This window comes from Archocentrus centrarchus, chromosome 20 (genome assembly GCF_007364275.1).
Source record: "Archocentrus centrarchus isolate MPI-CPG fArcCen1 chromosome 20, fArcCen1, whole genome shotgun sequence".
NCBI lineage: Eukaryota > Metazoa > Chordata > Actinopteri > Cichliformes > Cichlidae > Archocentrus > Archocentrus centrarchus.
In genome coordinates, this window is record NC_044365.1 from 15,167,074 (window position 1) to 15,189,629 (window position 22,556).

Below are 22,556 nucleotides of genomic sequence, written 5' to 3' on the forward strand. Positions count from 1 at the left end.
TCTGCTTTGGAACCAGCTCCCAGTTTGGGTTCAGGAGACAGACACCCTCTCTACCTTTAGGAGTAGGCTTAAAACGTTCCTCTTTGATAAAGCTTCTAGTTAGGGCTGGATCAGGTGACCCTGAACCCTCCCATAGTTACACTGCAACCAGGGGAGAGTTTACTAAAAAGAAATGAATGCATGAAATAAATGGATATAAAACATAGAGTGATAAAAATAACTTAATTTGCCCAGTCTGATAACAAGACTCACAAGAAATGTTTCAATCCTGTTTGTATCACATATATGTTGAAAATATGTACTTACACTGTAATATGTGTGAGTGATATATCTCAAAGTTGTTCAGTTAGAAATGATTGTTGAATGAGAAATTCTATAAATGAATGTGTTTGTTTGGTGAACCCATCCAGTCAGTCTGTGAGGACCTGTGCTTGATGGACTTCTCTCCTTTGGTCCATGCTTATAGACATCACTCCTCCATCTGTTGCACTGAAGCTGTAAATCTCTCCTTCAGATACGTTCACAGGTCCATCTGTGCTCTTCTTGAACCAGGTGAAGCTGCTGACTGGAGGTTTGGCTCTGCTGGAGCAGGTCAGGTTCACCCAGCTGACACCAAACCTGATGGACTGATGGATGCTGAGGTTTACCCTTATTGATTAAAACAGCTAATGACCCATGAATGATGATATGCTGACAGGATCCAACAACAAACTCTGATTGACTTTTTCAATAAACCCCATTCTGTTGCAGCAGCTGGACTCACAGACCAACAGGTGCCTGAAAATGAATTTGAATACTACCTCCAAGCTGTGGTCCAGTGTGGACAGTGACACTAGTCCTCTGGAAGGGTGGAAAGTCCACACAACTGCCTTTCCTGATGTGAGCCTTCTCACTAAGCATTACCTGCATCCCTGTCACCAGTTCACCCTCAGAAAGGATTTTCAGTACAGGAGGCAGGACTTTCACCAGCAACTATCACAGGCTGGTGTAAAATTAAAGGGAGCTTCATTTATGTAACAGGAAGAAAGACCACATTATTGTAGACACTTTCCTCAGAGTTTTAAGAGAATAATGGTAGAGCTCTATGGCTTGATTTGGCCTGCATAGTTTTTTTCTCTGTAACATATTTAGGCTGTTGAATTTTCAGGATTTAAAACATGTTTACATTTCCTTGTTAATGGTAATACAGGTTCAAATATTCTTAAAACTTGAAAAATCAAAAATTCCTGATTAAGAAGACATATAAAAAGTATTTTATCACCTTTATTTAAAATGTGTTTTAAATGTTCACATTTCCCTGTTAATTTGAGGTATTTTGGGTGCAATTATTTGTTTAATTAGGTATCGTTTGCTTTTATTCCCCACACATGGTAACATTCAGGCCTTAATGTGATCCAATCAAACTCAGAGCTCACTGACGAGAAGCAAAATACTGAGGAGGGAAGTTTTCACCACCATCAGTAATAAAGGTATAATATCTATAAATCAGTAGATACCTCAAATATAAACTAGTTACAGCTTTATTAAAGCAGTTTCTCTAAACAACAACACAGAGGGAGTAATACCTCCAACAGGAGCAGGTCTTTTTCTTTAGAACAGGGATCATTTTCAGTCATAATAAAATGAAAATATTTATTTGGAAGCAATACAAAATGCATGCAAATACATAGTGTCTGATTTTTGTGTGATCTTTTACTTTAATAAAGATATTTCCTCCATAAACAAAAATATGCAAAGTGGTGAATAATAATTCACAAGAATGCAGGAAATCCAGTTTCTGAGAGAATTTCCTCTGAAGCTCCAGACCCCTGCTTAATGCTCCTCCTAACACTCAAACCTATATCCTCTGATTCTAACAGAAAATTAATCTACTCTATCTACAACCACTTTCTACTTTTCAGTCAGCAGCATGAATATAAATGTGCTCTGATTCAGTTTTTCTGGTTCCTCTTCACAGACTGAAGGAAGAACTGAAGCAGAGCCTGAAGGAGCCTGAAGATGGCGCTAAAATCCAAAAAGTGAGATCAGAGCAACGTTTAAATGAGACATTTCAACATGAAGTTTATTCAACGATTAAAAATAAGAAATTACTGTGTGAACATTATTGGCACTTCCTAACCATAAATAAACAAAGGCTGTCACAATAATATAGTTGTTGGAAACAGCAAAAAACAACAACAACAAAAAAAAACCACAACACAAAAAAAAGTTTAACCACAGATTAAACTACTTGTCACACAAACTTATTAATATCATGAAAATGTACTTAAAGTATTGAAAGTAAAAAGCAAAAAGAGTTGGGGTCTGTTCCAGGAAGCAACAAACTGAGTTTAAAAACAGACTCTGAGTTGATCAACTCTGAGTTTCCTGTTCCAGAACAGCTGATCAGAGTTGGTTCAATCGCACGTGTCAGTGTGGAGCATGATGAGTCACTTTAATCAGCCTGACCCACTCTGTCATCATCACAGACAGAATAAAAGTTTGTCATAAAATAGATAATTCCTTTATAATGTCTGCTGTCATCATTTACACAACCTGAATCTCCATCAGATGAAGCTGAATCCTCATTTCACATTTAATTTATAAAATCTAATTATTCAGCTGCAGCCTGACGGACAAAATGCAGGAGACAGAAAGTGAAGATGTGGAGAAACAGCTCAGACTGAGTTTACTGACCGACCTGTGTGTTAGTGACTGAAACAGCAGCAGACCCCGGGGGAGCTGACCTCAGGTCCGTTTCTATTTAATCAAAACTATTTTTGCTGCAGTTTATGGCAGTTCAGTTTATGACCATTTCATTGTTTAAAGTAAAAACAATTAATACTCTTTCTGAATATAACTGTAGCTTAGAGCTTCCTCCATGTTTTGTTTAGGATTCCCAAACAATCACAGACAAGGTTGAAATACTAGATTGGTTTAATGAGCATGTAAAAAATTCTGGGACATTGTTTGACTTACAACACCTAACTCAGAGTTCATCTACTCTCAGCTCTGACTGTCCTGCTCTAACAAATGATGAGTTTAGTTTTTCCTCTGTCTGTGAATCTGAGGTACATGAAGCCCTGAAGCTCTTGTTACAGAATCAGCTGTCCCAGACAAGTTAGAGTCCTGCTTCTTAAAGCTATCTGCAGACTTTACTGCCCTTCCACTTATTCATATTTTGAATCTCTCACTTGACACAAATGATATTGCACAGGTTTGGAAATCTGCCTGTTTTTCCCTCCACAAGGGTGGTGACCCTACTGTTTTTAATAATTACAGGCCAATCTCCAAATTGTCAGTTTTAACTAAGGTTTTAGAATCCTTTATTAGTGACCAAATGAAGGATTTTATAAATCTTAATAATGTTTTATCTGAATTTGAATCAGGTTTTAGAAAAATGCGCAGTACAACAACAGCTGGTTTTTGACCCTGTACAACAAAATCTTTACAATTTGTTTTAAATGCGGACAAAACAAAAGTCTGAGGTCTGGGCTTCTCTGCTCAGGCTGTGACCGTGCAACCCAGACCTGGATACACCAAGGAAAATGGATGGATGGATGGATGGATGGATGGATGGATGGATGTTTTCTCCAATAAGAATAGAGTCTGCAGCCATGCAAGGAGCTCTGTGAGGTGGAAAAAGTCCTTTGAGCTGCAAAATGCTGACATGCTCACCTGGATGATTCTCAAACTATTAACAGAATATAAACTTGAAACGTGTATTATATAAACTTTTTAAGTCAACTTACATTTGAACATTCAAAGCTGAAGTGACTAAACATTTACGAACCAGTCGTCACAACAAACTGTGCTCGCTGTGGTGTTACTGTGAAGTTTCTCACGATCTAATTTTGGGTGATGAAGGAATCACTCCAGAAATGAAGAAATACATCTAAATGTTTGTGTTTGGCTGATTCAACTGATAAATGAGGCTTTAAATAAAAGCAGAAACATTTAAACACACTGAGGAAGTTGGTCACAGGAAGCTGCAAACACAATTTCTGCTGCCAGTGTGAGTACAGACATGAAAATTTCTGCAGAAGTTTCTCAAACATGTGATCTGCCATTCTGTGTATTAGTGCCTCTGACAACCTGCATCAGTCATATTTGGGGTTGTTTGCTTGGTCTGAAACACCAACATGGATGTGAAGACCCAGCAGAGCATTACACTGTAACAAGATGATGATACTTTATTGATCCCACAATGGGGAAATTACAGTTAACAGAACACCCATCCAAGAAGACAAACAGAACAAACATGGGGAGATAGGTGAACTGTGGCCATGCTGCCCCCCTTCTGGAGGCGCTGCCATTAAAAAGACAGAAACAATAGTGAAAACATATAGGGATGAGTGAGGAAAAAAATCATCTCATACTTTGTATACTTTCACACATACACAGTATAAGGTTACAAAAACCTCTGCGACAGAGCAGAAACATATAGCATGGGAGCACTAGGGTGGGGAGGGATGGACAGGGGAGCCAGCGGAGGCGGGGGGTGAGGGGGGGTGGTCGGGCTACTGTGGGGCTGACTCAAACTCCCTCCTCAGCTAACAGTTCTGATAAGATGTAGAGTTCATCAGTGGCTAGGTCAGGGAGATCAGTCCAACACAGGTCAGAAGAAGACAGGACAGCGGGGGCGTAGAGCATCTGTTTACAAACATCCCGGAGACAATTTGATAAGCGGCAGTCCAAGGCCGCCAGGGAGCCAAATTCCTGATTCTGCGACTTGTTTTGGTACAGACTGTACTGATTAAATTGTTGACAGCCTTCAGTCTTACTGGCACCTCTCTGTGGCGAAAAATCCAATTCATCCGAATCTTCTTGGTTCGTTCCTTCGCCGTGCAGAAACAGATACATACATCTCCAAGATCTTACCCCTCAGAATCAGCTCCAGATATACAGAGTCTGAGTTTGAGTCTGTACCTTTCCCACGTTCTCGTCATAAGCAGCCTTACCAAGGCCAGACAGCTGCCTAGACTTCCTGAATTGCAACGACAAACCAGGTATCTCCCGGTCCAATTCGGAGAAACCCCAGTGTCAGTAAGCCAAATGTGTGTGTATTCCATTGACAATATGGCCAGGCACGTCATCTTCCACACCACACAGGAATCCATAACGTAGCCAGCTGGAATGTCAATTGATAAGAGGGAATAAGGTTCTCCTTCCCTAAATCTCCTCATGGTGAAAAATTGATCAAAAACAATGGCGTTGAGAGACCAGCTGACCACATCGATAATTATAAATTCCAGTTCGGAAGTTGTGTGAAGAGAGGCTCTAAAGCAGCAAGCAGCAAAGCAGGGGAAAAAGGAAGGGCTGGGGAGAGAAGAAAAGTGCGACCGTCTCCTCTGAGAGCTGAGAAAAAAAAAAAAAAAAAAAAAAAAAAAAGATGATCAGTGTTGTTCATTGATTCACTATAACTACATCTGTAACTATGACTCAAATACTACAGTTATGTAGATGCTGAACCATTTGAACTCTAGTAAAAACTACCAGAAGAATAAAACTAATTTCAGAAAATATTTCTATGTATTAAGGCTGCATCTGTTCAGCTTTATTTCTATATAAGATTGAAAATTCAATTTCAGGCGAGTTGATAATTGCACTGTAAATTTGTAATGCTGTAATGCTGATTAATACAACAGGACAGTAGAATACAGCTTGGAGGCCTGAATGAAAACATTTAAAACTGAAAATATAAATAGTTCAGATCTGAAACTTCCTTCTTTACAGAAAGAGAAGAAATTTGCATATTTTTACAGTCTTGAAAGGGCGGGTCTGTGAACCAAGAGCATTAAAAAAGTTGATAAGTGTTGTTCATTGATTCACTATAACTACATCTGTAACTATGACTCAAATACTACAGCTGTGTAGATGCTGAACCATCTGAACTCTTGTAAAAAGAACCAAAAGAAAAATCTCATTTCAGAAAACATTTCTATGTATTAAGGCTGCATCTGTTCAGCTTTATTTCTATACAAAATTGAAAATTAAATTTAAGGCAAGTTGATAATTGCACTATATATTTGTAATTCTGTAATACTGATTAATACAACAGGACAGTAGAATACAGCTTGGAGGCCTGAATGAAAACATTTAAAAGTGAAAACATAAGTAGTTCAGATGTGATACTTCCTTCTTCACAGGAAGAGAAGAAATTTGCATATTTTTACAGTCTTGAGAAGCATTAAAAAAGTAAAAACAAATATGGAAGGTCACAAAAATTATTAAGAACACATATAAAAGCAGAACACTGGATACAAAGTAGCAGACAGACAGTATATGTACTGAAAAGTTAATAAATGAATGAGGAACAGGTTCACATGTGAGTGGAGCTGTCAGGTGAATCTGGAGGCAGGAAGGTGGGAGTGAGAGCAGAGTGCATGATGGGAACTTAAAAAGCAGACTGAGTGAATAAAGAAAGACAGAAAACCAAAAGCATCACAGGTCTGTTTGCTTTGACATCACAACATCTAAACAGAGAAGTGGTTCACTGGGTCTGTTTCTGCTGAAATCACACATTGATTTTTACTTTGTGGTCTCTCCTCTGTAGCAGTCTGCTCATTTGGTAAGAAAACATTTTTACATTTTACTACATTTGCACTAAAAGATAACTGCTGGATTTTATTGTAATATGTTTCTAATTTCAATGACACGTTGCTTTCTTTATTGCTTCATCAAATGAGGCAAGTTCCTGATTTGATCAAACATTTATGTAATTGTGTGTTTTGTTTTTCAGTTTTGTGACGGTCCAATCTGTGAACATCATGACAGCCATCATGTTACTGAGTCTCCTCTTTATTCCAAGTGAGCGTCTCATTTCAGTCATTTACAGTCTGACAGATCAGTGCAGATAGAGATACTTTACAAAGTCAGACACTTTATACTGAAGCTGCTGATGGCACAAAGGAAAAATACCAGAAATGATCATGGCTGCTGAAATCAATTTATCATTTTCATGTCGATTTTTATCTTTTAATGTTAATCTCTGGTTTTCCAGGAGCTTTGGCTGCTTGTACTCAGCACTCAGACCTGTTCATTACTGCACCAACAGAGATGGAAGCTCTGAGTGGATCTTGTTTACGAATCCCATGTAACTTTAATGTTACTGGACCAGAACCATTTAACAGCACAAGACCTGTCTTTGGATCATGGATGACCAAAATTAACAGTAATGACAACTTTCCCGAAAACATGGTTTACAACAGCAGTGAGACAGTTAACATCTATCCAATGAATATTACAGGAAACCTGAAACAGAAAAACTGCACAACTCTGTTTTCCAATTTAACCACAGCTTATACAAACACATACTACTTCAGGATTATGAACTGGCCCGTCAGAGCAACTGCTGTTTGTGATCCTCTTACAATAACAGTTAAAGGTAAGACAGTTTTCTTTTCATTTTAAGAATATAAAGTCAAAGTTTTGGTTAAACCAACAAAAAGCAGTTGTGATCAAATGTTACAGAAATCAGCCTGTTTAAATGTTTTGTATTTAGATGTAACTTTGGGAAATGAAGCCGCCCAGAACATAAACTATCTTTTGGGTTCTTTAGTGTGAACAATAAAATTGGGATTCAGTCAAAAATAAAAAGTATTAAATGTGTGACAGCGCTCTGCAGTAAACACAGTTATTACAAATATATAAAAACTCAAACTGCACTGCACACTGTTAACACACAGACATATTTACCATAGTCTTTATTATTCAAGCATCTGAGAGTTCAATACTAATCTGCTCACAGAACCATAAGCTGCTGGTGCAAATCCCTTAAAAATGAACAAGAATCGAGCAAAACTGCAAGAAAACACAAAAAACAACAAACACTATAGAAGAAACAGTCGTGGCTCCTGATAAAATCTCTCAGTTAGATCATGAACATGAACTGTACAGGATGAATGCATATTTATGTTTAAGTCGCAAACTGTGTTTCATGCAGACAACACAAGTTAATGTTCCATCAACACAAACTAACATCCTGCCACAAATCTGTCTGCATCCCAACATTCGCTGCACTTACAGGCCCCAAAGCAGCAGTGCTGTCCGCTAAAATCTGCAGCATCTTTAACACCTGTTACAGTTGTTTTTAATTATTCGGTGTTGTCACTGATCTCCATCTGTTTCATGACTGTATTTACTGTATCATCAGTGTACAACCTGTGTTTGATGTGAAACCACAGATTCTGCTTGGAGGCCCAATATTACAGTCCCAGGTGATCTGAAGGAGAAGGAGTCTGTCACTATAACCTGCTCAGCTTTCACTCCCTGTCCACACTCCCCTCCTGAACTCACCTGGAATCTCCAACAAGACTCTCACAACAAAATAGAGGAAAACACAGATGGAAGCTTTACAACTAAAATCCAGCAGACCATCACTCTGTCAGACACACATGATGGAAAGAAGATCAACTGCTCTGCCAGATATCCTGTGAACCAAGGAGAAGAAACCAAGACAGCAGAGACAGAAGAGACTCTCAGTGTTTCATGTAAGACTGAATTTCGTTTATCAAGTTGGAAGATTGATAATTGTTTTAAAAAATATTTATGGGATGTCAGCTGTAATGATCAAATGTAATTCCTGTCACACTTTTCTTCAGATGCTCCTAAAAACACCTCAGCATCCATCAGTCCATCAGATTTGGTGTCAGCAGGCGGCTGGGTGAACCTGACCTGCTCCAGCAGAGCCAAACCTCCAGTCAGCAGCTTCACCTGGTTCAAGAAGAGCACAGATGGACCTGTGAACGTATCTGAAGGACAGATTTACAGCTTCAATGTAACAGATGGAGGAGTTTATTACTGTGTGGCCACTAATGATCTGGGTACTCAGACATCAGCAGAGATTCATGTGAATATTGAAGGTAAAGTTGGGCTGAAGCCGCTGATGTGTTATGTGCTGCTTTTTTTTCATACTTTTTTGTATCCACAAAAACTTTAAAAGTAACTTCAGGCAGTAACCAAACACAGGCTGTTTTAGTATCACCATTAAATCATGTGTTGTTTTTGTTACTTGATGTCTTTTATTGGTCTTATTATTCTATCAGGAGTCACACTGTGGCCACTTCTTGGAGGAATCATCGGGATCGTTGTACTCTTAATCTTAATCTTACTCTGCTTGATTATCTTTGTTTGGTAAGTGTCACATGTCAAATCAGACAGCATATAACTAAAAGCACATAATTCTAGTTAATTTAATTACCTCTTATGTCTTCCAGGTGTTTAAAATCAAAGCATCAAACTCAACAGACTCAGGTAAACAAATGAAAAAACAATAACAAACAAACAAACAAACAAAAATCTTTGTGATGAAACTGTTCAGGTGATTACTTACTGTACTACCTCTGCCAGAGCACTCTGTTCATTAAATATATAATAACTGAAGAAGAACTCCCTGTTGTTTTAATTCTATAGATTCAAATACATGAAGAGCTGGTTAGTAAAAGAGAAGGAGAGGAAGAAAACATCCATTATGGAGAGATCAGCTTCTGTAACCTGAGATATGAAGCGTCCTCTGACTCAGTGCAGGACAGAGGACAGCAGCAGGATACGGTGTACGCACAGGTGAAGGTCAACAGGCCAGAAAACAGCTTAACACAGAGAGCTCGCAGCCAAGAGGAACTCTACGCTGAGGTCAAGAAAAAATGAGAACTGTTGTGAAATAACATCACATTAACAAAAAGCATTAACAAAGAAATACACACAAGGAGCCTGTAAATGAATCATTTTCACAGTTCAGTGAAGCTCAAAAAGCAAAACAATTTCCTGCAGCTTTTGTTTCCTTCAGCTTTCTGTGCTAACTTCACACAGCTGTTTTCAGGGGATTTCTTTTGTTCATAACAAGGACCTGGGTTCTACAACAGCAGAGGCAGTACTGCAAAACTGAACTGCAACACACTGTAGCTTTTTTTTTTTTGAGTATTTGCATGTTGTATTGTGCAGCCATCTGTCCATCCATTCTCTTCCTCTTATACTGTCCAGGGTCGCGAGGGGGGGGGGAGCTGGAGCCTATTCCAGCTGTCATAAAGCAAAAGGCAGGGTTCACCATGTACAGGTCACCTGTCACAGGGCTAACACAGAGAGACAGACAACCATTCACATTCACACCTATGGCCAATTTAGAATCACCAATTAACCTAACCCCACTGACTGCATGTGTTTAGACTGTGGGAGGAAACCCACACAAACACGGGGAGAACATGCAAACTCCACACAGAAAGGCCCGGGCCAAGGTGAGGACACAGTGCTGACCACCACACCACCATGCTGCCCACGTTGTACTGTAAAAAAAGGAAATCAGTTATAAAAAGTAGTAGCTGTGTTACCATAAAAATACCATTAAAAAACAGAAACTTAAACTTAAAATTACATATTTTAGTGGTGAAAAATGTTTTTATTTTTATGGGACTGTAAATTTAAAATACAGCTGTTGTAGCTTAAAAGAAATCTTGTACACCCACACACACACACACACACACACACACACACACACACACACACACACACACACACACACACACACCATATTTGTTGGACTATAAGGCGAACTTAAAATCCTTAAATTTTCTCAAAAATCGGCAGTACGCCTTATGTATGAAAATAGACCTGTTTGTTAATATTGCGCCTTATAATGCGGTGTGCCATATGGTCCACAAAATACAGTATATATATATATATATATATATATATATATATATATATATATATATATATATATATATATATATATATATATTATGGTATGCCATTTAGGAAATATAATATATATATATATTAAAATGAGAATCTGAATATATTGAATGAACTCTGAATATATTGAATGAAAGTCTGAATATATGGAACGAAACTTGAATATATTGAATGAAAGTCTGAATATATTGAATGAAAACTGACGTCATGGAAGCTCTTGCGCCATCTAGTGTTTTCGTTACGTAAAGCACATTATGTCGCTACAAGAAATGGCACTATGAGTCAATCTGCAGGGAATTTAGTGGCAGAAATCCCAAATAATGAGTAGCTAATTAACACCCTGGCAAATGCATGAACTGGCCAACATAATGCTAGCAGCAGTGTTCCTAATCATGCTACTGATGAAGAGTTTTATTCAGTGAATCTCTCAGGTCAGACAGCTCCTGCGTATCAAGCTAACAACAAGCAGAACATGCCTTCCACATCCACATCTCAGATTCTAGACAGGGCCTGTTGTTGTGGAGGGTGCCTGTGCGTGTTCTGCGTAATGTTAGCTTGCATGCAGGAGCTGTCTGACCTGAGAGGTTCGCTGCATTTGGTCTTCCACGATGAAACAGTGAAGATGAACTGCAGATTGACTCATAGCGCCGCTTCTTGTAGCGACATTATGCGCTTAACGTAACGAAAACACTAGATGGCGCTTCCGTGACCACAGCTTTCATTCTATATATTCAGACTTTCGTTCAATATATTCAGAGTTCATTCAATATATCCAGAGTTCATTCAATATATTCAGAGTTCATTCTATATATTCAGACTTTCGTTCAATATATTCAGAGTTCATTCAATATATCCAGAGTTCATTCTATATATTCAGAGTTCATTCTATATTTTCAGATGAGGGAATTAATTATTGCAGATTTAAGGAATGTAAGGCTTATTGGGGAGCACACTGTGTTTATCTTAAGAAGTTGGAGAGGTGCAGACAGGAGTGTAGGAGTGGGGGGTCGCATAACTGAGCGAGCAGAGCTGGCCTGAGAGGTAAACATATATCCTTATGTGGGTTTTATGGCTCCGAACCATAAAGAACGGGGGCGCGCACAGTCAGATTGCAGGGTGCTTAGGGGGAGACAACAGCATGAATGCAGTAAGGGATATTATTTTGCAATCTCCAAGCATGCTTGTGTTAAAATCTGCATTATTTTTGACCTTATGTAATATGTGTGGTGATTAATAAATTGTTAAAAATGAAAGGGAAAGTCCGATCTCTGCTCTTTCATCACGAACCCGGGAGGGGGAAAGACGGTGTAAGATTAATTTCCCCAACAATTTGGGGTGCTCGTCCGGGATGAAAGAGGGAGAGATATGACAGAATTGGATAGGTCTGTTTGACTCAGACGAACCGGGAAAACAGCTGATCTGACCCCGCGCGGAAAAAATTAAAGGTAGGCAGAAAACCTGTTTGATCGAATTTCTGCTGATTGAGTATTGTAAAATAGTGGTCAGATCACGTTTAACTCCCGTGTTTCTAAATTAAACAGGACATTAATAATGCAGAAAGTTCGGGGGAAATATTGTGTTATTTAACGAATGGTTTTAGTATAAAGGAAAAAGTGAAATAAGAAGAAGAAATAGTTTTGCCTAGCAGGTGGTCGAGCCAGCCGTAATTAGACGTGGTTACGGTCCACGCGGTCGGACCGGTGGGAGACTAGGTGAAATGCCTGGGAAAATTGAGGCATTCCCGAAGATTAGAAGAAGAAATAGTTTTGCCTAGCAAGTGGTCGAGGCCAGCTGCGATTAGACGTAATCGCGGTCCACGCGGTTGGACCGGTGGGAGACCAGGTGAAATTCCTGAGAGGATTGAGGCGCTCTCGAAGATAAAATATTAAAATAATGGTGAAAGGCCAGGAGCAGTATTATTAAGGATTCCAAGCACGTTCAAACCTTGGAATAATTATTAATTAAAGCCTCCAAGCATAAGGGTGAGAGGCCCCGAAAAATTATTCACAATTATTCTCAGTATATCAAAATGACTGCGCGTTTCGGAATGATTGTTAATAAAAATTTCTAAACATATTAAAAATAAGGGTGAAAGTCCTAGAAAATTATTGATAATCATTCTCAGCATATTAAAATAATAGTGCATTTCGCAATGATTATTAATAAAAATTTCTTAGCATATTAAAAGAAGGGTGGAAGGCCCGAGGTTTAATTGATAAAAGGACCTCAAGCATCATAAAAATAAACCATTCGAGGGAAAATTGTGAATGCGCGCGACCGTGGTATGAATGCTGGTGCATGAGTGTGGAATCAACAGCAAGATCGCAGCAAAAGGGCGATCTTGGCCTGTTGAAAGACGTCTCGGGAGCCAGATGCGTTAAAAAGAAAAAAGAAAAAAAGAAAAAAAAAAGGAGAAAACGTAGGAGAAGACGTCGAGAGTAAAATTTTTGACTGTGCAAAGAACAAAGGAGAACCAGCGGACTTGGGCGCGGTCGGCCGCTCAAAACAGGAAGTGAACTCCTCAACAGACAAAGCAAAGTGATTCTCAGAGGCGGAAGTCTCTGAGGGTGGGTGCTGGAGGAGGAGTCACGAAGGGGACTTACACACACACACTCATCCACACACACATACACATGCATTGGTGGAGAACTCAGAAAAGCAGAGGAATATAAAATAAGTAGTAAAATAAAATAAAGTAAAAATAAAAAATAAATAAAATAGAATAAAATAAACAATATATAAAATAAACAAATAAATAAAATAATAAATAAAACTTACATTAGAGTAATTGGAAATAGATTAAGGACCGAGAAGGAAAGCAGGATAACATGGAGAAAGAGTGGAAAACGGTCCATGAGCAAATTGAGGAATTGGTAACGGTGGTGAAAAAACAGAAAGAGACCATAAGGGACAAAAAGAGGGTTGAAAAACGAGTGAGGGAACAGGTAGGTATACCCCTCAAAAACAGAAGGCGTCAGTGGTAGTGAGAGGCGCCCCCTTGAAGGAGGTGATAAGTGACGAGTTGAACCGTCACTGTGAGAGATCAAAAACAGCAGCCCAGAAGAGAAAGAGGGGCTCACTCTCTGGGAAAAAGGAATGGAGAGAGAAATTGAAAATAAAGATCCAAAAGAGATGGGGAATGGAACTCCAGAACAATCTGCACCACCAGTAGAGGATTTTGACAGCTCTCCTAAGGAAAAGGAGATGGAAGATGACCAGTTCCTGTTTGGAGTAGCCCACTTAACAGAGGGAGAGTCTCCGATGGAGCGGAGACGGAGAAAGAAAGGTAAGAAAAAGGAAACAGAGAAAATAAAGGACCCAGAGAGGGAAAGGGGTAAAAGGCAAATCAACCGTCCAGTGGGACCTGAAGTAAAACGTTGCCCACACAAATGCCATTATTAGCTAGAATAAAAGGAGGTCCCCTGCAGTATAAACCTTTTGGTTTAGGTGACATTCAAACATTGGCAGATCAGCTACCTCCCCCACCTGAAGGAGGAGCTAAATTTCTACATGCGCTAGATTGCCTTACACCAGGCTATGTAGTCGCACTGGGTGATTTCAGGGCTGTGGCAGCACAACAGATGTCGAGAAGGGACCTTAAAGAGGTCCAAGAATTGGCCCAAATGGAGACTGACCCAGACAATACTCCCCTGCACCACAGAGGAGTTGCCATGGGTGCACCTATGAGGGAAGTTTTCCCTAGGAATGTAGCTCTAGCCATTCCTAAACTCATGTGGGACTCATCTGAGGCCCCTAGAGTTTATCTGGATAAGGTTAAAGACACCTAGCTCCAAGAGACAGGTGTTCATCCTTATAAAGAAGGAGCGAACAAAGAGTGGTTCAGGAAGGCGGTACTGGAGGGAATGCCAGGGGAAATTAAGACACTGATGCAAAACAATTCTGATATACCAGGGTGTGAAGACACCAAACAGGAAAGACATTTAGTACATCACATGCAGTGACACAAAGACACAAAAGATGAAGAATCCAGTAAGGTGAAGGATTTACAGATTCAATTGTTGAAACTCCAACTCGGCAAAGCAAGACAAAAAATGACTGAGTTAAAGAAAAATAGTAAATGGACCACAAAACAAATGGTGGTTTGTATGGTGAACCCAGAAGAACCGAATTGGCTGGATTTGGATCCGGATTCGGATCCTGCTGGTCATCGGTTACCATTCCCACAGAGGAACCCACAGCGTGGGTGGGGGGTTCCGAGGGGGAGACTGTTGAGACCGTTTGGCGGACCAGGGGGACCACCTCCTATATTAGCCTGTTTTCTGTGTGGTCAGATGGATCACTGGGCCAAGAGCTGCCCTAGGAACAGACAAGGACCAGCAAGCCGTGGGAGAGCGTGTAGCAACCCTCCCCCAAACACATGGGCACCACTACAACGCCCAGGAGGGTGGACAGCGCCTAATGCACAGGCCGCACCCGATCATCAGTTTGCACCAGGAGTGCAGTACCAGGCTTTAGGGGGCCAGTACCCCTGTGGGAGGACACCTGGGGTTTGGATCCAGGACAGTATTGACACATCCCACAGGGAGGCCACGGAGAAGAGGGAACGGCAGAACCACTTCTCCCAGTGATGGTGGCAGACAAGATGATGCCATTTTTGGTTGACACAGGAGCAACCCATTCCACAATAAGACAATTATATGGACAATTATAAGACAGTTATAAGAGCAGGATATCGAACGGCCAATATGACCCCTGTAAACATGCAGAAGAAATGGTGATCTTGGCTCATGCCATTCAGGGACCAACCAGAGTGGCAGTCATAAAATGTAAAGGACATGACAGAGAAGGGAGTAGGGTGGCAAAAGGAAACGAGGAGGCTGATCAGCGAGCCAAAGAAGCAGCAGGATACACCTCTAGATATTAAATGATGTGGAGCCACCCACGGGTAAGTGATCTACTCCCGAGGATTGACATGGATATGATCAAAGATAGTCAAAAGAGAGCATCACTACAGGAGAAGACTGTTTGGAAACAACGAGGAGGCATCGAAACTGAAGGTGTGTGGAGAGGACCAGATGGTCGACCTATTCTTCCCCCAGAATTAACATTAGGTTTAATAGGCCGGGACATGTGGGAGCACAACAAATTATGAGAGATTTGAGCCACTGGTGGCACCCCTATCTGGTTGACATGGTAAAAAAAAAAATGGGTAAGAGACTGTAAGATTTGTGGGCAGTATAACCCAAAGCCAAGGGTGAAACCCCACATGGGAGCGTTTCCATTGCAGGTAAGACCCGGGGAAGAGATTGTGATTGACTATACTGATATGATTGACAGAGTTCGAGGGTATCGCTACCTCCTGGTGATGGTCGAATCGATCACAGGATGGCCCGAAGCGTACCCCGCAAAAGAAAAATGAAGACAGTAAAACAGTGATCAAATGTCTGATACATGGGTTTCCAAGAAGAGTGAGATCTGACAACAAAGGCATTTTAAAAACAGAGACCTACAGGCAGTGGAATTAGCCTTAGGCTTAAAGCACAAATTTGGTATGGTGTATCATCCAGAATCTCAGGGTAAAGGTGAGCGCATGAACTGGAATCTAAAAATCAAATTGGCTAAAATCTGTGCACAGACCAAAATTTATTGGGTTACAGCCCTCCCAGTGGCATTGTTGCAGGTAAGGAGCTCATTAAATAAGATGACGGGGTTTACACCATTTGAACTGTTGACAGGTAAACAGTTCCCAGTCCCCAGTTCCCAGTCCCCAGCAGCTATCCCTGGGGAAGGGCAACATATAACCAATTTTCAGTATAAATCATATTTTGATGAACTCAAAGCTTTGTTGTCAGTTTTTGTCTCACAGGTGCAGGACGGAGTGACGGGAGGCCAAAAGGGGGACCCACACACAGCAGAGTGGGTCCTTCTGAAGGTCATTAAGAGGAGATGGTCAGAGCCCAGGTGGACAGGACCCCACCAGGTGGTCGAGAGAACGTCGCATGTGTGCGCCTATAAGGGAAAGGAGACACCTGGTACCACTGGAGCCAGTGGGCTCCAGCAGAAAAACCAGAAAAAAAGGTTCAGTAAATTCAGAGCGCATTGAAAGGGTCATCTGCTGGCGACCCCAACAAGGCTCTTTCAATCACGGGGCAGAATAATCCCCAGGGAGAGCCTCTGGCTGAGGTAGTCCACCCTCAGTCAGCAACGTGATCTCCTCCGACAGGAGGGATCTGAAGACAGAAGATAGAAGATCAATGTAAAGATAATTGCAAATAACATCAGAATAACAGATAAATTTCACCACACATAACTCATTATCTTTGGCAAAAGGTATGATAACTGGAAATTGATGACTATGCTTGGGGCACTTAGCATAGGAATTGTTTGACTTTTGCAGGATTTTGGTCACTTGTGGATGCTGTTGGGTGCCCTGCATCCAGTTCCTCTGTATTCGGTGTATTACCAGAACTATTAAAGGAGGGGTAAGGGTCCACCACAGGCATATCAGATGCCGTTGCTGAGAGTGGATTCAGAGGACTGGAGTGGGAGCTCCCAGAAGCAACTACAACTGATTGTGAGCTCTAGAAGAGCTCAAAAGGGGGAATTGAGGGAATTAATTATTGCAGATTTAAGGAATGTAAGGCTTATTGGGGAGCACACTGTGTTTATCTTAAGAAGTTGGAGAGGTGCAGACAGGAGTGTAGGAGTGGGGGGGTCACATAACTAAGCGAGCAGAGCTGGCCTGAGAGGTAAACATATATCCTTATATGGGTTTTATGGCCCCGAACCATAAAGAACGGGGGCGCGCACAGACAGTCAGATTGCAGGGTGCTTAGGGGGAGACAACAGCATGAATGCGGTAAGGGATATTATTTTGCAATCTCCAAGCATGCTTGTGTTAAAATCTGCATTATTTTTGACCTTATGTAATATGTGTGGTGATTAATAAATTGTTAAAAATGAAAGGGAAAGTCCGATCTCTGCTCTTTCATCACGAACCCGGGAGGGGGAAAGACGGTGTAAGATTAATTTCCCCAACACAGACTTTCATTCAATATATTCAGACTCTCATTTTAATATATATATATAATATTTCCTAAACGGCATTCCATAATATGTATATATATATATATATATATATATATATTTTGTAACCAATGTTTTTCATATTAAATATTTTTTTAAATGTGTAAGAACAATAAAATTACCCAATGTTATGGTCAAACACTTTTATAATACAATTAATCAGGCTTTAAGTTGCTGAAAAGTTCTGTTACTAGTTGTGTAATTTTATTTGCACCACAATTAATGTAACAAAATGCTGTCGTTCAACTAGTAACTGGGTTTAAATAATCTACTGTTCATTTTTGATTTTATTAACTGTAAAATGAGGTTTTGTGTTACAAAAAAAATGAAAAGCAAACATTTACTGAGATATGAATTGCATATGTGTATCTGATTTTTGTGTACAGTTTGTAGTCACTTTGTATTATTGTGAGTATTTTATCAATTATCAAGACCACCTGTTTATACCTGAGTATCAAATTTCATCGCGATAGATGAAAACTTTTAACATTTTTTATTCAAACATGTTCAATTTGTTTATAATCTCAAGAATAATGTAGACATTTCTATTGTTATTACTTTTAAGCAATTTTACAATTTTTGGTAAAATGGTAAAATAAATACAACATGTGTGAAATTACCATAATTATACTTTTTGACTGCTGACTTATACTTGCAGATGTTGTGTACAATAATAAAAATGTTTTTCACCATATTTTTGATGTAAACTTCCATTATTAGACAACACATCTGTTAACAAAGAAATCCCTGTAAAATGACACAAACTATCCTTTTGTGTCATTTTTCACTCAGTTCATCAATTTTTAGATAAATATTTACAGCATAAAACTAGAATCGAACTGTTTCATCTTTTAAATAAACATTGAATATTTGTGGATAGAGTGGATTGAGCACTGTATTGCAATATTTTCATGGTGATATTGCATCTATACAGGGACACCAAATAATTTGAGTTTCATCCTAATTCAAAGCAACCTAATGGCTCAGTCACATGAGTGAAAATAGGACAGCAGCCTCCTTGCATCTACAAATAAATAATTATAAAATAAACAGTCAGTGGCTGCCTGGTGATTGTACTACATTTTTCACATTCTGCAACTGATTTCAACTTGTGGTGAATAAACTGTTGTCCACAGCTTGAGAGTATTGCACACTCACGGCCACTTTTGATTGCAAGGCGATGGCACAGGTCACCTGATAGTAGGCAGCCTTTCTGCAAACAGTTGCAGTCTGACTGGGACTGACTGCAATCACTCTGAACGAGATTGTTGAAGGTTTGTGAATAATTGCTGTCTAATTTATAAATGCAGACAGATTGCCAGCATGTTGACATCATTCTGAATGAGTCAATGTCAACGGGCACAGTTTGAGGTGAGTCGACTCAACTGGCTGTCAGCTGGTTGTATTCTGGTTATTTTCCTATAGAACAGGAAGCTTGCTGAGCAACAATGTAATAGTTAAATGTGAATTCAGTGACAGTGTTGGTATGCTGGGGCTCATTTTGCAGCAAGTTAAACAAAATCAAAACTGAAATGAGAACTTTATCATATTGGATAAAACATACTGACAAAGTTTAACTTTGAGGACATAATTTGCTGTTGAAAAAAATGTGACAAATAGTAAAATATGTTATTGCAATACTCCGCATGTTGCAAAATGTTAAAAATGTTAATATTGTACTGTGAGTTGGTGCCTATTCCAGCTGTCACAGGGTGAGAGGCAGGGTACATTGTGTACAGGTCACCAGCCCATCACAGGACTAACACAGAGAGACAGACAACATTCACACCTATGGGCAATTTAGAATCACCAATGAACCTAACCCCACTGATGTAGCTGTGAGGCAACAGCGCCACCATGCTGCCCAAAACAGAATGCATCAGTTTGTAAATCTTTAACCCATTTTATTCATGAGAAAACACAGAAAAAAGCTCAAATGTCTGAACTGAGGAAATGTAACATTTCAAGAAAAAAATGAATTTGATGGCAGCAGCATGCATTACCTCAGTATCCCAGTTCACCCTCAGAAAGGATTCGGGATAAAGAAGCTTCATTTATGTAACAGGAAGAAAGTCCATGTTATTTTGGAGACTTTTTATTTGCAGATTTTTATGAGATGCAGAGGAGATTTCAGCCACTAATGTAGAATTGATTTGCATTGTTTTGTGCTTGTACTTAAACAGATTTGCTGTTTAACAGTAATGCACTGTTTTTGTAGGATTTTAGGTCATTTGAGAACTTTATATTTAATACTTGAGAACCAATAATGTCCCATAATGTTGAAGGGACTTGTGTAATTATTTTGTCTCATTTGTTGAACATAAATATTATTAGTTATTAATAATGTTTACTTTAACTTGCTGTTTAAAGATTCCACTGTTGAATGGATACTGGCTTTTTTTTTTTTTGTTCATATCTCCCAGTTCTGCTGACAACCTTCATCAGGAACAAAGTTCAGCTTAAAAATAAAACAGCACTGGAAGTCAAACCTAAGTCACAATCAGCTGTGTCATATAATGAGGTGATGCGCTGTCCCTGCTGCTGTTCTGCATGGGCCTGAACCCCTCAGCTGCGAAGAGTGGATCCAAATACAGACACAGGAGTGGAGTAACAATCAGTCACCTCCTACAGATGGATGATCAACCTGTATGCCAGGAGTGAGTGAGTCCACCTCACCACAATACAGTGATTCTTCAGAAATGCTGATATTGTGTTTTCATTTTATACAATAAAAATGAGTAACACATGCATAAGCTTTGTACAGACTTACTGAGGTATTGGAAAACTTCAATTTGATTTGTGCTTTTTTTTCTTCCCAAACATGCTAACATTCATCCCTTAATGTGATCTCTGGGTGATTGAATCAGCCTTTTATTCAGTCAGCAGCATGAATATAAATGTGCTCTTTTTTCTGGTTCCTCTTCACAGACTGAAGGAAGAAGTGAAGCAGAGCCTGAAGGAGCCTGAAGATGGCGCTGAAATCCAAAAAGTGAGGTTAGCGCAATGATGATGAAGTTTATTCAACACTAAAACCAGAATACGAAAGAATAAATTACTGTGAGAATATTATTGGCATTTAATCACCAAATATAAACAGACGATGTGACAATAATAAGTCTGCTGGAATTAAAAGAAAGAAACTAAAATTTTCTGCTGTTGGAGTTGATAACTTGACTGGACTCTGGGACAGAAGAGCTCAAGAAACCAAGAACACAGAGGACACTGAATGAGACCCAGAGTTTCTTTGTGGAGATGGAGGAACCTCACAGGAGGACGACCATCACACTGAGCATCATCTCATTAACACCATCACTGCAGTCAAACAAGACGAGTGGAGAAGAAACAAGTCGTGTATAATTGAAGAACTCTACAAACACTTTAAGTTCTCACTAACTAATCCTTCAGTTCTTCACAGTGAATGAAGTGATATTTTGAGGCAGTTTGTCCTCCTGGACTTGCAGACACTTTAGTTGTTGGGCTGTGATGTAACTCTGCTCATCTGACAGCTTTCTGTCTCTGGTTTGTTGGAGCGTTTTGATCTGAACCAGCTGAAAGAAACAAAGAACAAAATCCTTCTTGTTTTATTACAGACCAGTTAGTCTGTCCATGAAAATGAGTTTGATAGAAACTTTTGTCTCACCACTCAAAGATGACCAGTGTGCTCACAAGCATTATGATTCCCACAGTCTTCAGTATAGCGAGGACACCAAATAATATTTCTGCCTGTTCACCTGTAATGCAACAAAGGAAATGAAGTTTGAACTTAAACTTAATGAAACTTAAAAATTACAACTTTGATGTCACACTGAGAGTCACTGCTGTTTCTGCTGTCTTGTAAGGTATACCACAAAGAAAAGAAGAAAAGCTGCAACGACTGAATTCAGTAAAATAACTGATGGCTAACTTTACCTTTAATAATCACATGAATCTCTGCTGATGTCTGATTACCCAGCTCATTAGTGGCCACACAGTAATAAACTCCTCCATCTGTTACATTGAAGCTGTAAATCTGTCCTTCAGATACGTTCACAGGTCCATCTGTGCTCTTCTTGAACCAGGTGAAGCTGCTGACTGGAGGTTTGGCTCTGCTGGAGCAGGTCAGGTTCACCCAGCTGCCTGCTGACACCAAACCTGATGGACTGATGGATGCTGAGGTGCTTTTAGGAGCATCTGAAGAAAAGGGTGACAAGAATTACATTTGATCAATCTTCCAACTTCATAAACTAAATTCAGTCTTACATGAAACACTGAGAGTCTCTTCTGTCTCTGCTGTCTTGGTTTCTTCTCCTTGGTTCACAGGATATCTGGCAGAGCAGTTGATCTTCTTTCCATCATGTGTGTCTGACAGAGTGATGGTCTGCTGGATTTTAGTTGTAAAGCTTCCATCTGTGTTTTCCTCTATTTTGTTGTGAGAGTCTTGTTGGAGATTCCAGGTGAGTTCAGGAGGGGAGTGTGGACAGGGAGTGAAAGCTGAGCAGGTTATAGTGACAGACTCCTTCTCCTTCAGATCACCTGAGACTGTAATATTGGGCCTCCAAGGAGAATCTGTGGTTTCACATCAAACACAGGTTGTACACTGATGATACAGTAAATACAGTCATGAAACAGATGGAGATCAGTGTGGGTTCCTGATAGTTTTTATATTCCATGTCTTTGCTCTATAATCAGGTAACATAACATAAAATCATCATTTTAAAATTTCTTCCATGTAGTAAAAATGTTTACATGTTGGAATCAGCACAGAAAGCAAAATGTTAACTTGATTTTTCATTCTCACTAATGTTAGAAAGGAGGAACTCGGACACTAATCAGCACTTCCCTGTTTTAACTGTCAAAGTCAG

At 39.7% G+C, this 22,556-nt stretch overlaps 1 protein-coding gene across 1 annotated transcript in view; it reads right to left on the reverse strand.

The window, feature by feature from the left end:
- The window catches only part of LOC115799919 (vascular cell adhesion protein 1-like), a 29,401-nt gene that overhangs the window by 5,682 nt on the left and 1,163 nt on the right, over positions 1–22,556 (reverse strand). The window contains exons 4-5 of the mRNA XM_030757208.1: positions 21,955–22,260; positions 21,625–21,885 (exon numbers count right to left, since the gene is read on the reverse strand). Coding sequence (XP_030613068.1) covers positions 21,625–21,885; positions 21,955–22,260 — 567 coding nt within the window. The remainder of the gene's footprint in view (positions 1–21,624; positions 21,886–21,954; positions 22,261–22,556) is intronic.